General features: G+C 42.6%; 1 protein-coding gene across 1 annotated transcript in view; it reads right to left on the reverse strand.

The window, feature by feature from the left end:
• dst (dystonin) overlaps positions 1–15,800 on the reverse strand; it is a gene marked incomplete at its 5' end in the record, with an annotated part of 90,416 nt that overhangs the window by 38,984 nt on the left and 35,632 nt on the right. The window contains 13 exons of the mRNA XM_079280195.1: positions 296–580; positions 758–991; positions 1,095–1,247; positions 2,304–2,537; positions 2,625–2,768; positions 2,854–3,069; positions 3,174–3,320; positions 3,422–7,534; positions 8,128–8,236; positions 8,325–8,413; positions 9,717–9,863; positions 10,163–12,202; positions 12,395–15,388. Coding sequence (XP_079136321.1) covers positions 296–580; positions 758–991; positions 1,095–1,247; positions 2,304–2,537; positions 2,625–2,768; positions 2,854–3,069; positions 3,174–3,320; positions 3,422–7,534; positions 8,128–8,236; positions 8,325–8,413; positions 9,717–9,863; positions 10,163–12,202; positions 12,395–15,388 — 10,905 coding nt within the window. The remainder of the gene's footprint in view (positions 1–295; positions 581–757; positions 992–1,094; positions 1,248–2,303; positions 2,538–2,624; positions 2,769–2,853; positions 3,070–3,173; positions 3,321–3,421; positions 7,535–8,127; positions 8,237–8,324; positions 8,414–9,716; positions 9,864–10,162; positions 12,203–12,394; positions 15,389–15,800) is intronic.

Here is a 15,800-nt window from a genome sequence, read left to right on the forward strand (position 1 = left end):
AGTATCAACTGTTCCTGTTTCTTTAACCTCAAATTTCGAGTCTTCTAAATACTCTCAAACTCAATTGTTAAACGTTTTACCTGTATCTACATTTCACAATGTAATCCATCTCTTCATCCTCATCTGTTCCAATGCCAAGTCATATTTTCATTAAACATACAACATTTTGATTTTATTGCTACTTTCTGCATTTCTTTGCTACTTGCGTCTTTTACTTTTAGATTTACTCATGATGTTCTGTCTCAAGCGATACCAAACAAACTCCCAGATGAACAATCCAACAATCCAACTGTACCTTAACCCTGTCACACTGCTTATCGAGCTGCAGGGAGGCGTCGTTCTTCCCGCCGGTCTCTCTGCCAAAATCATTTTCAGTGGCCTGTAAAGCGTTTCCATTGGCATCGTCATCCGCTCCCATCGGTCCCGTGGATGAGGTTTCCTCTGGCAGGTTTCCATTCTCTTTACTTATATGGTCAGCTTGATTCAGATCGCTCTCGTTTTCATTCCCTATGTTGGATATCCAGTCCAGGAGACCTTCGATTTTGTTCTTACTTTCTTCAAGCCGCTCAACAGCTGCCGCCTGAAAAGACAGATGGATTACAGACCAACAACATACTGAAAAGAGAAAAATCAATATAAAACGATGACATTAAGTTTAGCAATATGATAATAACACTGAAATAACAATCTAAAATATGATGCATTACATAGTTTTTACAGACAACACAAACTGTATGGAGGTAATCTGAACGCTGACCTTTTCGCTCTCCTGTTTGATGGCTGTGGTAACAACCTTCTCCAAGTCTTTCCTGGACTCCTCGGCCCGCTGGTTGATGAGTTTGGCTTTGCTTTTCGCCTCCTCCAACTTGCTCTCAATGATGGCGATTTGATCGGGCATCAGCTTGCTCCGGTTTTCCTCCAGAAACTTTTTAGTGCTGGTGATGACGTCATTCAAGGCACTGGCATTTGTCAACACGTCTTTTTGCAGAGCCTTGATGTCGGGAGGAGGAAAAATAGAGTCCCCGAATGAAAGTGATGAAAACTTGGGACGCATACTGTGCTTCTTAAAAAGCAAAAGAAAATGTCTTTCAAACCTGGTGCTCCTGCTGGTACTGCTGCAGGTCTGTGACACACTCAGCATTTCCAGCCTGTTGCTGATGACCCATCAGCTGGTTTTCTGTCAGGGTGAGATCATCACACACTTCCTCCAACTTCTCTGTAAACTCCTTGTGTTTCTCCAACAAAGACTGTCAAACAAGAATGAAAAAACGCCAGGTAAATATCACAAAAGGCTGTGATTAAACACATTCACATCCACACTGCAGAAAACATTCCCATGAAACAAACTCCCAAAATCCTACAACACAGTTCAGGGTTATTTCTTTGGTCTGAATCAATATTTGGGAACAAAAACATCACAACAAGGGAAGAGAAACGATTCAAGCACTTAGACACTTAGAGGTAACATGCACATTCTGCTTGAGTATACATTTCCTTCTTCATAACAGTGTATAAATCTAGTATGCTGTAAACATGCTATTTCGCCATTTGCCACTTTGGTCTCGAGATAGCAATAAGCACATTGTGTCCTGTGTGTTATTGGGTTTGTTGTGTGTGAACGTGTTCCAACAGAGAAGGTGCATTTTGTCCACTGTTAATTGTTGCCTGGTGTCTTTGGAGGCCTGTCGGATATAACCAGCACAAAGAGTTAGTCTGCAGGAGCGATCAAGCACGTGAGCATGCAAAGTTGTTATTTTTCCTAAACATTTAAGGCATTCACAGTAGAACCTTTTTTCAAACACATTGGAATATGGTGCAAACTATAAACGCTGGGATACTGTTGATTACTCATTACTTTTAAAAAGTCGAATTATCAATCAAAATCCACAGAAATCCACATTGAAGGTCAACATTTGTACAAATAACATTTTAGAGCTGATAAATCATTTTTGTTTTGATGTCTCAAATTGTGTACTAATTATGTCAAACCACATATGTGAAAATGCCTTGTCATAAATTATTTAATAATAATTAATAATTCATATTTTTGTTGTTAGCTCTAACACGTCTACATGTACTGCATGTGTTCATTTAATGTGTTTAAGTTGATCTACTTTTTATTCTTATCCACAAATGATACTTCCAATGCTTAAATCTGACCAGCAACACGGCTTACAGAGCCCACTCTACATGCACTATAAGCATTCATTGTTAACTTTCATTTTCATTCAGCAAACCAAACATGTATAGTTGTTTTTGTAAGGAGACATATGTGATATGCTCTTGTATTGCCACAGGCGGACCTTCTCCTGGATCTCCCTCTCCCTGGTGTCCAGTAGGACATCCCAGGCGCTCCTCTGGGTGACAAGCCTCTCTGTCTGGTCCCTGAACGCTCGCTGAGTTGTGCTGAGGAACTTGAGGAGGTAGCTGCTCTGAGCCGGACTCAGAAACTGAGCGTGCTCAGAAATAAAGCACTGGATGTCAAATGTGGCATCCTCTAACCTGAGCCTGGCTTCTTTTAGCATCACCTCTGAGTCCTGGAGGAAAAGACGGAAATGTGAAGAGTACGTTTCTGTAACTACTGTAGATTATGGATGTTTAAAATTAGATTCATTTAAAGATACCCTGTTCTGCTGAATCAAATGTTTCAGTGTGTCCACATCACATGGTTTTAAATCCACGTCACACATTCCTGAGTTGTTCTGGATGAGGCCCGCTAGTTCATCAAGTTCACCAAGATGTTTCTGGTACGTTGATTCCAAATGCATCTGAAAAAACAAAAAATCACATTTCAAGAAGTCAATAGCTGATGCAACTATGACATCACTTTAATTACTTGCAGTGAGCACTGACCTTTCCAGTTTCCAGCGCTTGAATTAGGGAGTGACTCCTTTCTGCACACATTTGGGAAACAGCAGTAAAGTTTTGCTCTGAATCCAGATATGTCGAGGACAAATCTTGGTGGATCTGTATGGGAATGTCGTCATCAGCAGAATTTAAGAGTTGTTGGGCTTTCTCCATATCTGCTGTCAAGACACCAGCCAGTCGAGAAAGTTGGGACTCCAGAGACTGGATAACAAAAGCACAGTTGGTCAGGAACTAATGCACACATGTACGTACATAAGAGAAAAGTTGAGAACATATAATATTGTGTGATATTGTTCATGTCGAACCTGAAAATCCTGCTTTTGTATCTGCAGTTCTTCCATGTTGTTGCCAATGGCTGCCTGGATTAAAAGGTCTTTTCTGACATCTTCTAAAACATCGGCGTGATCCTGCAGTCTCCCAACACACTCCAAAAAATCCTGGATGGAGAACAACTGCGGTGAAAGAAAACAAAAAACAAAAGAGTAGAAGATGTTACTTGTATCATAAACTAAGGGAGGGGTTTGCCTTAACACTGAAACAACATGACACGCACCTTATTCTTGACCTCCTCAACTTTGCAGGAATCTGAGCTGCCAGACGACTGAGGAGACGGTGGGTGACTGTCTGCAGCAGAGCGACAGTGACCCGAGTCATCTTCTGCTGACTCCCCATCTTCTCCCTCTGAGCTCTCCTCCTTGATGCTCTCCAGTGTGTGCCACCGCTCCTCCTGAGAGTCTCCCCCCAGAGCGTCTCTTCCCAGAGAGTCTCCCCCCAGCGCAATGTTTAGAGTGTCCATCACCTCCTGAAGCATTGAAAGGTCTTGGCTTGAGGAAACAGTCTTAAGAACCTGCAGCAGTTGCAGCTGGATGTTCGGAGCATCGGACTGCTCTGTCTTTTCACCGACTTTCTCTTCCCGCGCTATCAGTTCTGAGTTTCCCATGTCTTTGTTGTTTGAACTGAGGGCGTCTTGCTTCAACACATCCATGAGAAGGTCTGGGTGACTGCTCTCTATAAGACCATGAGGTGTGCCTTTCTCCTGAAAGCCAGCTTGGTCTAAAGTTTGCGGAGGGTTCTGAAACACTTCGATAGAGCTTTCAGTGTCCCGGGTTTGTGCCTTATGCAAATCACTGACATCAGTCCCCTTTGTAATCCCTTCCCCCTCGTCATCTACATGTGTCCTTACAGCATTAGAAAACACTGATGAGGAAGCATCAGACGCGACGTAGCTGTCTGACAGGAGATCAGTATCTACCTGGAGATGCTCAGGAGCACACACAGGTAGTTGTTTTTCCTCTTGCAGAATATCAGATCCGAAACCTAATCCCAAAATAGTTTCAGACTGTCCCGAGTTATTGTCTGACCCAGAAACATTTTCACCAATTTTTTCTTTATCTCTTGCCGTCTGTGCATATGTTGACGCGGATATCTGCTCTGTGTCAGTGGTGACTGTGAAGATGTCCTCGTGTTGCCTCTCTGGGGAAAGACCGCCTGTGCTTAACTCAACATCCTCTGCAGCACTGTGCTGTGAATCGTTACCGGCCAACACGGTTTCAAGAGAAACTCTGCTGGTAGCTTGACTGTGGTGCTCTAAATCTTCACCGCCGAAACACTGAAGATTAATAGCATTTGTTGCGGTGACTTCATCGGAAACAACGGGTGACTGTGGAGATCTCTCACCAACAAGCATACTCTGACCATTTTGAGAGCAGCTGGGCTCCGATCCAACACTAAACTCACTTGAATGAAGTGCTGCTTGCTGAGGTAATGTGATTCTGCTGCCATCGTCTGTGTTGTTGTTATCATAGTTACCGTTTCCCTCCGAGATGATTGCACTTTCGACCAAGTCTCTGGGTGATAGGTAATCTACACTCGGAGTTGGCTCGCCGTCCAAAGGTGGCTGAAGTGCACATGTGTCATTCTCTGTTCTGCGTTCCTCACATGACACATCGTGTGATGAGGAAACGTCGAAGTCACTCTCACTAACGGTCTGATTCCCCACTTGGGCGACGAAAACATCGTCATCAATGGGTGAGCTGTCGGATTTGGAGGGATGAATAGAAGTGAAATATTGAGTCTGGCTTTCTGGATCAGTGCTAGAAGGACGTGACTGTGTGGTTAGAGCAACGCTTTCTATCACAACATCCATATCGGTCAGCTGACTATTGATTACAACCTGTGAGTCACTGTCTTTAGCGAGTAAAGGAGATTTGCCAACGAGATGAAGACACTCTGCAGTAAACTGACTCCATGAGGAGGGTGAGCTCATCCGAGACTCATGATCGCTAACCGAGGGAGGGGAATGATGGAGATAATTACTCATCTCTCCTACATTTCCTGTTGTCTCACAATCTACCTCTGCCTCTACATTATCCCCCTCTTCTTCATTATTAGCCTCATTAGTCAGATCAAGCACCTTAACAGCACCCTCCCTCTCAGTCTGCATGTTTTCAGTCTCATTATTATTATTAATCAAACCTAGATTGTGATCATCAGAGATGGAGTGAATGACGTTGTCTTCTGGGTAACTGCTGGCTTCAGGGTGTAAGTCAACACGGTCATCTGTAACTGATCCAGACTGCACTGACTCACTGATACTAACGCTGCAACCAGATGTCAAAAGGCTCTGCTGCTCTATTACACTGAGAGCAGTATTTGAGGATATGGATGCATCGGACACTGACATTGTGTCCTCCTCATCTCCGACAACACTTTGTTTTTCATGTGACTGCAGGCCGAGCAGTTTCATCGCTGTCGTCTCGTTAACTAGTGCCTGACTGAGAGCTGCCTCCAGGTCATAGCGCCTCCCACAGGTGACGTCTAAAATGTCCCGTTCCCCCACTTGTGCTTTCAGAAGATGCAGAGCATAGTCTTGCTCATTCTGGCCCTCCAACACGCCCTCAGCGCGTACAATCTCATCCTGAGTAATATCTGTACCTTCTGATTCACTACAAAGTGGCTCAGTGTTGTGTTGTGGAAGCGTTTGACGGCAGGATTCCATTGAACGCTCTGAGTCAAACATCCTCGACGGAGAGCCAACATTTGTTCTGTTCAGGGAGCAGAAAGGTTGACTAATTATCTGACTTAAGTCGTTACTATCAGCATCTTCATCATCAATTTGGAAACTATTTCGACAACCTCTCTCTTCAAAATCTTCTGACTCTGTCCAGTTTGAGTCGCTGTGAAACAGGGTTTCCTCCGCTACACTAGTCTCTGTGGTATCCATTCCAAGGCCATCATCGAAAGATTCCTGTTTCAGAGGCTCGTCATTTGCAGATGTTTTTTCATCAAAGCCAACTCTTCCATCACCAAAATGATGCTGATCAAATGTGTGTTGCCCGTATTTCATCAACTCCTCCGTCTCCTCATTTATGTGCAGCGGTATCTCGACATCGACCCGCTCTGAAAGCTCTCCAACATTTAAAGTCAGAGAAGTCACATTTCTCTCAGTGTTTTCAGAAAACACAGAATCTCCAAGAAAAATTTTAACCATTTTACTCAGCTGTCTGTCGAGTATTAGGACCCTCTGTCTTGACTCGGGATCTATGTAACTGTTCAACATTAGGTAGGAGATGAATAGCTGAGTCGCCTCTGCATGAGTCGGGATGTTATTGACTTCTAAGCAATCTGCAGCATGATGGCATCCGTCAACTGTGAGTTTCTTGTACATAAGCCAAGATGAAAACTTGTCGTTAAGGTGATCATCCTCAGGAAACACATCAGGAATTTCTACAGATTTCACCATTTCTGCTGTGTACGTGTCAATCAAACCGTTCTGAATGGCGCAGTTGATGTCTACCACCTCTGAGTTTTCTGGAATGTAAAAAGCTGCTATCTTGTCCCGATTACGGAACACTGTGCTGGTGAACTCATCACCGGTGACCTGCTGGTCATACTGGAATGAGGTGGACACAGTTTGGATTTCCCCACAACGAGGCAACACGAGTCCCATAAACTGCTGCTGATTTTCAAGCACAATGAGTGTGCTGTTAGAGCGCATCAAATCACACTGAACGGCTGCATCCACCTTTAGCCCTTCACGATTACTCACAACTTCCTCTGCCACGGTCTCCTGGTCACTTAAACCTTCAGGAAAAGACCTCAAAGTGTTAATACTCCTCCCTGATGTCAGTGATTTATTTCTGCTGAGGCACTTTAATATCAGTCGATTAACCTCCTGCACTGGCTCTAAGAGTGAGACATCTTCAGCAGCGCTGGGATTAATCTTATCCTGACTGGTCTTTTGCCTCTGAAGGATCTCTACGTAGACAGAAGCAGATATTACACCGCGCTGAAAAGCACTCTCCAGGGTCAGTGTGTCTCCCGTGTAGCACACGTTCAATCCATCACGGACTTCTTTGACCTCTATCATCTTGATGATCGGGTCTTCACACGTGGCCCCTTCCCTAGCTGCTGCTATGTCAGAGAGCGACACAGAAGAGACGCGTGTGCACTCGGTTGCTTCGTTCAGCTTTGGCAAGTGGTCCAGCGTGGATTGGTAAAGGAGATCTTGTTTGAAAGCATCTTCCCGGTCCAGACAGACATGCGGCTCCGACTGAAAGAGGTTGGAGGTCACGGGTTGGGCGTCTGGGAGAGCGACCCCAGTTATCTGATCAATCGGGCCACTCGAGGTTCCGGTCCCAGGCCCTGCACCACTGGATTTTAAATCCTAAAGAAAATGACAATTTTACAAATTGTAGAACTGCTTTCAGCAACACAATCTGTATTATTTATTGTGTCAAATTTGCAATTAACTGATTCAAAAGCAAGACAAAATGTATACTCACCAGACAAATATGTTAAAAGATCATGAGCACAAGTGCAAGACTGCATCAGGGTTGCAACAGGAGAGCGACGGATAATACATTTAAAGCTATCATGCATCTCTGGGAATGCAGTATCCAGCATCTTGCAAAAACAGGGTAGTTAATCACATCGCATACTGTCGGTAAAGGGTTATGTGTCATATCTGTTATCCTGTTGAAGTCAAGCACATTAATATGGGTAAATTTAGGTCCAAAGCCAGGTGCAACTAAGCATGTTTACAGCATACTCAGATTGTCTTGGAATCAATTGTATAAATGTTGATTCTATCCCCAATGTAAGAGAATAAAAAGAGAGCGACAAAAAGACAACTGCTCACACTGTACTGAGGAGAAGAGGAGAAACGTTAGTCATGCAGCTGAACATCAGGTGGCGCTGCTTTCTAACACACTATAAGACACAAATGCAAACAATAGAAGAAACAGCCAAGTGTCCAACCTCTTCTGCAGAGGTTGTCTGATCTGAACAATGTTGGGAGAGTTCACTGTAGGCCTGATTGAGCGTCTTCAGCTGCTCCTGGGCCTTTTCTCTTTCCTCCTCAGTCATTCTGTAAGACAAAACACAAAGAATGATGCTGACAGACTTCAAACAGCTGTTGAAGTATTGTGCATGTCGGTCACAGTAGCTGAACGTACTTGTCACTGTGTTTGTTCAGCATCATTTGCGTGGCTCTCAGTGCTTCTGCGATTTGTTCCTTCTTAGTGACCATTTCCTCAACGGACACCTAGAACATCAAACAGGGGCGTGTTAACACTTCATATGCAGTACACCAACTCTTCTTTACTTTTATAGGACTACTCTTTGAGTAGTTATCATACAACATTGTATTCCTGAATACCACTTTAGAAAACAGGGACACAAAACTCACAAGTACTCACACACAAGAATTGCTTGAAAGGACTGATTTACATTTTGCAATTGAATTATTCATACAAAATATATCAATTGATTTATGAAGAAAACGTTGTGATATGCTTGTATTGTGCATTCTTTTTTCTCTTCCTTCCATCGAGGGACAGAATATTCAGAGACACATTCAGAGAGATGGTTTCATAATTTGACAAAGTAAAAAACAAAAAATAAGGAAGTCCAAAGCTGTCATTATTATTTAATTGTTGGAATTGGAATTTTATTTATATTTTTGGATGTATAATGTAAAAGAAAATGTAAATAATGTTTTTTTCATGAAACAAACCCTACGAACATATTTGTATGTGTACTAAAACAATCCATCTATAAACTTATTAACAATAAGAATCAAACATTACATTTTTCTAACTTAATTTTACCCTAATTGTGATTGCAATGTTTGCAACAATAATAAAATGACATGTGTGTCCAGTGCTCACTGTGCAGGTGACAGCACCATTGATTAAATAGATATTGGAATGGACAGAGTGAACAATGGAATAGCTGGCTGGATGCTGTGCTTTAAAACTGCTTAATTAAATTTTAATTACTGATCTGAACGACCCACAAAGATGCAAAAAAAACTTCTAGCAACGAGTCAACTCTCGTTACTATAGTACTTTATAGTTATCATAGTACATAGTGAGTAGTGATAGTCTGAACTCTTTTGTATGTATCTGTCTATTGTCCTTTCTATTCTATTACATTGATGAGAATGAGTTCTGACAAACCATCAAAGAAAACCTTCAGGATCACGAAACTGCTTGTTGTGAATGTGAGTGCTTGTGCAACTTTTTGTGTTATGGAATCATTTGGGGGTGATTGAAATAATCAAATATATCATGAAATCCATAATATCAATCATTCTTTTCTGTACAAGAGATATATACAAAGTAATTACACCCACTACCTATAGTCAAATATATGGATTACATGATTCAGAAAGTAAACTGTGTTTTTATTAGAAATCATACACTGTGACAGCAAAAAGGCTGCGATACCATTTTGATGAGAAAAATACTCTTTGCCGTTAAACCAAAGCTTTCTCTCACGTACAGCAAATATGTGGCAGCATGTTAAAACAGCAGAAAACACCAAAAACAGTACACATCATTTACCTGGGGCTTATTAGAAGCATCAGTGTTGGCATTGCTATCTTTCAGAGCATTACCATCATTGCTTGGGGTCTGCTTCACATTGGACATCCAGTGCAATAGCTTGCTAACTTTATCACCGTGCTCTCTCTTCTCCTCATCAACAGATCTCTACGATTAAAACAGATGGGTTTTTGACAAGATTGTTAACTTTGTTGACACAAACAAAAAACACTTGAGTGGGGAATCCTCGGGGGGGGGGGGGGGGGTGCACTGCTGAAATACATTCATAATCAGACTAAAACACAAAAGCTCAAGAACCATTGTTAGTTGCATCAACCAGTGTAAAAATAAAAAGACATTCAGTCAAGGTAACTTCACAGCCAAACACAAAACCAAAGAACATACGATAGGTTTTGCTTGTATGCTGTGGACAAGCATATATTTACAAATATGTATTACTTATATGCCCAAACATAATGAAATGTTGATTTGGGCCCAAAGCCATGGACTTTCGTAGCCTCCAGTAATCTTAACCCCGTGTGGCAGTCGTACACACTTCTTTCAAGTGCCTCCCTGAAGGTGATTCTTCTCTTGGTCTTTGGACAGATGAGGCTTTTGGTGTGAAACTTCTCATCTTTGAGAGCAGTGGCAGTAACTTTGTCAACCAGGCCGCTCTGAATGACTTCCTCGAGGGAGACTCTGTCATGAGTGTCAGGGTTTATCAATCCTCCAGTAAGGAGCTGGAATTCAATACAACGAAAGCCGGCATCCTTGGGGAGGAGGTTTTCCTGAACAGCCTGAGAGATGGACAAAGTCTTTGAAGTCTTGGGGTGAACAACGCCATTAAATACCTGCTCAAACTGTTGGAGCTGCTGATTCAATGCCTCATCTAAAAGACCTCTTTTGAGAGCCTCCGAGAGAGTAACTTTCTGCCCTGAAGAGGGGTCACAAATACCTCCAGTGCAGGCCTGGGCCTCCAACAGCCTTGAGGCAGTGACTCTATCAGTAAAGCCCTGTTGAAAACCCTGAAGAACTGACAGCCTCCTCCTCCGAGTGACGTCCCAGAGGCCAGCGATGGGGCTGTGAACATCTTCCACAACCACCATTCTTGAAAATATGATGTCCGCAATCTCATAGACGCTGAGACGGCCACCGCGATAGCTTTCGAGCTCGGATATTTCAAGAAACCTCTGACTCACAGAGGACTCAAGACAAAGTTGTCGGCCACTTTTGACATCAGTAACGATGTGAAGTTGGCTTCCGCTGGCATCAGCTACGGACTTTTCCTGCCATTCACTTTCCTGCTGTGACAGAAACAGATACATGCTCTTGTCAATGTGTCTCCCCTTGAATGCTTCATACGCTGACATTTGGATGCCACTGCTGCTGCTGACAACAGACACTCGGTGAGAACTGGCGGGAGAGGTGCTTGTTAGATGTTTCTCACCAAATGGGAAGAGAAACACACCACCATCTATGTCGTAAAGGCACATCTTCAGTATTTCAGAGTAGTATGCTTTCTGCCCAGTGTCAGGGTTGTGGAAACCTTTAGGGTTACTGATTGGATCATACAGACTCTGTAGAGTCTCCTTGTTCAAAAGACCCTGATCAACAGCAATGCTAGCCGGCACCCGGACACCAATCTCTGGGTTGATCAGTCCTCCAGTGGCTACCTGAACCTCAAGGATCTTCTTGCCTTTGTATCGATCGAGAATCCTTTCCTCCATCGCCTGAAACACAGAGAGCTTTTTGCCAGCATGGATGTAGCCACTAACAGCTTTCTGAGCATCTATCAGTTTATCTTTCAGGCCTGTCTCAATGATGCCTCTCTCCAGAGCCTCAACCACTGAGTGTGTTTGCCCTGTAATCAGATCAGTTAGGCTTCCTGTTGCAGCCTGCGCCTCCAGGAACTCAAGAGCATACGTCTTAGCTAAGAAGCCCTTCTCAGCAGCTTCTAGGAAGGATATCTTTTTCTTACTCGACTCCACATAAACTCCAGCAACAGCAGTTGGTTTTCCGGCGAACTGAGCAAGAGATGCTTGCACGTCTTCCATTGTGACGAGACCCTTCTCAAACGTACGCACAACCTCTTCATCCAAGAACTTAAACTTCATTAAGTTTTGAATACTTGTGCTGCCTTTGAGTTCTGGGAGCTTTTGGGAGGTTGAATAAATCCCACCCAGTTTCCCCTCGCTGTCGGATGTGTTCTCACATGTTTCTGTGATCTGATACGTTCTTGTCTCCGTGATGCTCTGTGTTTCATTTGGCCGTTGGGGTGTTAGTCCACACAGAGCCATGTATCCATGTGTTGTCACAGTCATGGACTCAGGCTTGATTTGGCTCTTTTGCACGTCTTTTTGAAGGACAGTCAGACTTTGACCAGTAGAGCTATTCAAAGTTTTCTTTGAAGGTGAATCCTGAAGGCTTTGGCCGTGAGTGACGTCCATTTTATCTTGTTTGACTTGTTTCAGTCCTTCAAGAATATTCTCTTTCTCCATTGTTGCCATCTGTAGATGTGACATTGAAAGAACTTTTAAGTTACAGAGGACTAGAGTTCAGTTACAGATAACAATATCCATTTAGCGATTGTAGTTATGAATAGTAAGAACAAATGTAAAATGGTATTACATTTAAATATACTGTATTTCTTATACATATAATAGTGTGATGCAGTAATGCTGAACTAACTTCATCCATACCTCTGAGAAAACTTTCATCTTGAGACTCTCGTCCTCCAGGTTGTATTTTGCTCTTTCATAAGAGGGCATCATCTTCTGCCTCACTGCATGTTCCGTCTTCAACGAAGCAGCCTGGTTTTCTTTCACGTTGTGACGGCTCGTTTCAATGACTTCCTGTTTTTCAGTCTTCATCCGGACCCCGAGCGTCGTAAGCTTTTCCTGAAGACTTCTCACTTCTTTGATGTACGACTCTATTTGTTCCCGAAGAGATCTGGCTTCATTCTCCTTCAGTTTCAGTTTCAACTCGCTAGCTGTCAACTTAGCTGTATCACTTGACTGCTCATTGCCAAGGCTTTGTAAAGCACTTACTTTTGAGTGGAGTATAAGTCTGTCTTGCTCATGTTGGGCAATATGTGATTTTGCCTTTAAGAGGTCGTGTTCGAGCTGCGTATTTAATTGCTTCAGTTTGTCCATTTTGGTCTGCAGTTGCAGCTGTTGGTCAGATTGTTGCTTTGTTTCCACAGTGGTTCGATGCACTGTTGTTATCTGTTTCACGTCTTGTTTGAAACACTTGCTTAGCATCTCTGCTATTTCTACACTATGCGACTGCTGTTGTGACGTCCCACTTTCACTTGAGATTTCAGATTGAAGTAAAATGAGCTTTTTCTCCACTTCAGTCTGCACGAGCAACAGCTGCCTTTCATAGCCCTCTTTCTGGAGTTCTAGTTTACTCTTCAACTCTTCCAGCATTTTCTTGCACTTTTCAAGTTGTTCCTCCATCTGCTGGGACCTCAGTTGAAGGACAGAGTTGTCCTTTTGCTTTTGCTCAGCTTCTTTTTGGGTGCTATGCAGATTTTCTTTCAGCCTTCTAGCTTCAGATCCCAATGAGTTGCTTTTCTCTAGCGCCTCAGCTTTCTCCCTCTTCAGGATCGTATTTTCATGTTGTAGATTTGATCGGGATTTGTCAGAACTCGACATTGATTCTTTCATTGTTACCTTATTTTTCTGAAGCTCGGTCTCCATCTGCAATAATTTAGATTCTTTCACTTGTCTTTCTCTGGTCTCTTTCAACAATTCATCTTTAGTTCTTTGTAGAGACGAGCTGAGCTCTGCGAGTTTAACGTTCAAGTTCTCTGCGTTCCTGTCTGCTGCTCTCTTGTCGTTCTGAAGAACAGCCATCTCCTGCTTTAGGTTTCCTGTCATTTTATCTGAGCTGCTTGTTAACCCTTTAATGCTGTGCTTATGTTTGAAGAGTTCGTCTTCTAATGCCTTGACTTTATTGACATGTTTTTGACTCTCAGCAGATTCTTTTTGCAGTTCTGCATTTCTTTTATTTAGCATCACGTTCAAATCATTAATTTCAGCATTTTGCATGTGGATCTTTTGGTTTGCAGAATTGTTATCAGCAAACACTGCCTTCAGTTCTGATTTCAGAGTTGCTATTTCTTTCTCATAATTGGCAATTTTGTAATTAAGCGTGTCGATTTTCTGCTGCAGCTCAGTCATTTTCCTCACCTCCTCACAGTAATCCTGCAGTTTAATTTGAAGCTCATGGGATGTCTGAGATTTCTTATTTAGTTCCTCCTCAATAATTCGAACTTGTGATTTGGTGCCCTCCGCCTGAGACTTGAATATTCTAATTTGCTGATCCTTGCTGTCGATTTCCATTGTCACCTGAACGAGTTCAGCTCTTAAGTTCTTCCGATTATTTTCCATCTCCAAATTAAACTGTTTTAGCTCATCTACCCTTTTCTGCAATTGAGAAGCAACTAATTCACTTTTCTGAAGTTCGGCTTCAAGGTTTCTACATTTGATCTGCGACGCCTGCTCGGTTCTCTTCATTAAGTTGTTTTCTTCCTTAGCTGTTTGAAGCTGCTGTTTCCAGCTCTCCATCTCACTCTTTAACGACTTGATCTTTTGTTCAGAAAACGATCTCTCATTTTCCAGCGACTCTGTTTGGATCTGAAGACCTCTAATATCACTGTCAAATGAGACATTTATCCTTGTCAACTCATTGCATTTAAACTTGAGCTGATCTAGTACTGCCTGCTTGGAAGCTACTTCTTCTTCTAAATTGTTAATCCTGAGAGTATTCCCCTGCTCCATGGAGTCTTTCTTATGCAGTTCACCTTGGGTGATCTTCAACTGCTCTTTGAGGCCTTCGACTTCAGTGCTTTGGAAAAATGTGTTTTGTTCCAATGAGGACTTGGCTCTTTGAATAGATCTGATTTCCTCCTGAAGTTCGTTGATGGATTTCTTCATGGTCAGTGCTTCCTGTTGGAGATCCTCTGATTCAACAGTCATGTTGATCCTTTCAGTTTCCATGTCCATCTGAAGTTTCTTTAGTCTGTTATTGCTATCATCCAACAGCTTTTTATAACTTTGGGCTTTGTCCTCAGCCATTTCTGCTCTTTCCTGGATCAGGACCAGTTCCTCTGCTTTCTGCTGCAGGACATCCATCATCACGCTGTCATTTTTTCTGACTGCAAATGACTCAGGCTCACTGACGGCTATCGACTCAGGCACATCATTTCCTTTAGCCTGGACTTGACTTTGCACCTGTTCATAAGTAACTTCCTCTATGTTCATTTTTCTCTGAAGTTTGGGGCTTTGCTTCTTAAGATCTTGGCCATCACTAGTTTTCTTTAAGAGGTCTTCTAGTGTCTTCTGAGCCAAAGACAACCTGGCCTCCGACTGCTCGTTTAGCTGTTTTGTGTGACTTAATTCCTGCTCACTGACAGCTTTGTCTTTTTCCACTATTTCTAGCTTGGTGCAATACTGATTAACGTCATGCTCCAGCTGGGATTTCTGAAAGGTTAGATCATCAATTGTCTTCTGTTGAGTCTCTACTTCTCCTTCCAACTTGTCCAGCTGTGCTTGTCTTTCAACCAGCAAAGCCTCCTGTTCCTGGACCCGTTGCTTAAGTTGACTATTCTCTACTTCCCCTGCAGCTTTTTGGAGCTCCACGCTCTCTGTCCTTTTTGTTTTCTCTGCTCTCTCAAAAGCCTTGCTGCTCTATAATGCAAAAAAAATAAGTCATCCACTGTTTCACGTTTAATTAGAAATTGTAGAATAACTTGCATGAATATTTTACTTCTTACCAGAGCGCTGCAGCCATGTAAAACAAGCTCTCCAGGAATTTACACTTTCAAGACTGCAGGACTTTTTCAGTGAGCCAGAAATATTTTGGAGGGTTAAAAGCCCAACAAAGATGTTCGATTTATTCAAGTTTATTTTGACAGCACGTGTCACTGCTTTTATCACTGTACCTTTGTTTGAACTAATACTTACAAAATGCTAGACAAACTCCTGGAGAAGGCTGTATTTTCCCACAGAAAGCCGATGTGAAAAAGACTTTCCGTCAAAGAATGAAAAAGCTCTCTCCTCCACGCAAGTAAGCGTCACCAGCAATAAACTGTACATGCAG

The sequence above is a fragment of the Melanostigma gelatinosum genome (genome assembly GCF_949748355.1).
Source record: "Melanostigma gelatinosum genome assembly, chromosome: 12".
Taxonomy (NCBI): Eukaryota; Metazoa; Chordata; class Actinopteri; order Perciformes; family Zoarcidae; genus Melanostigma; species Melanostigma gelatinosum.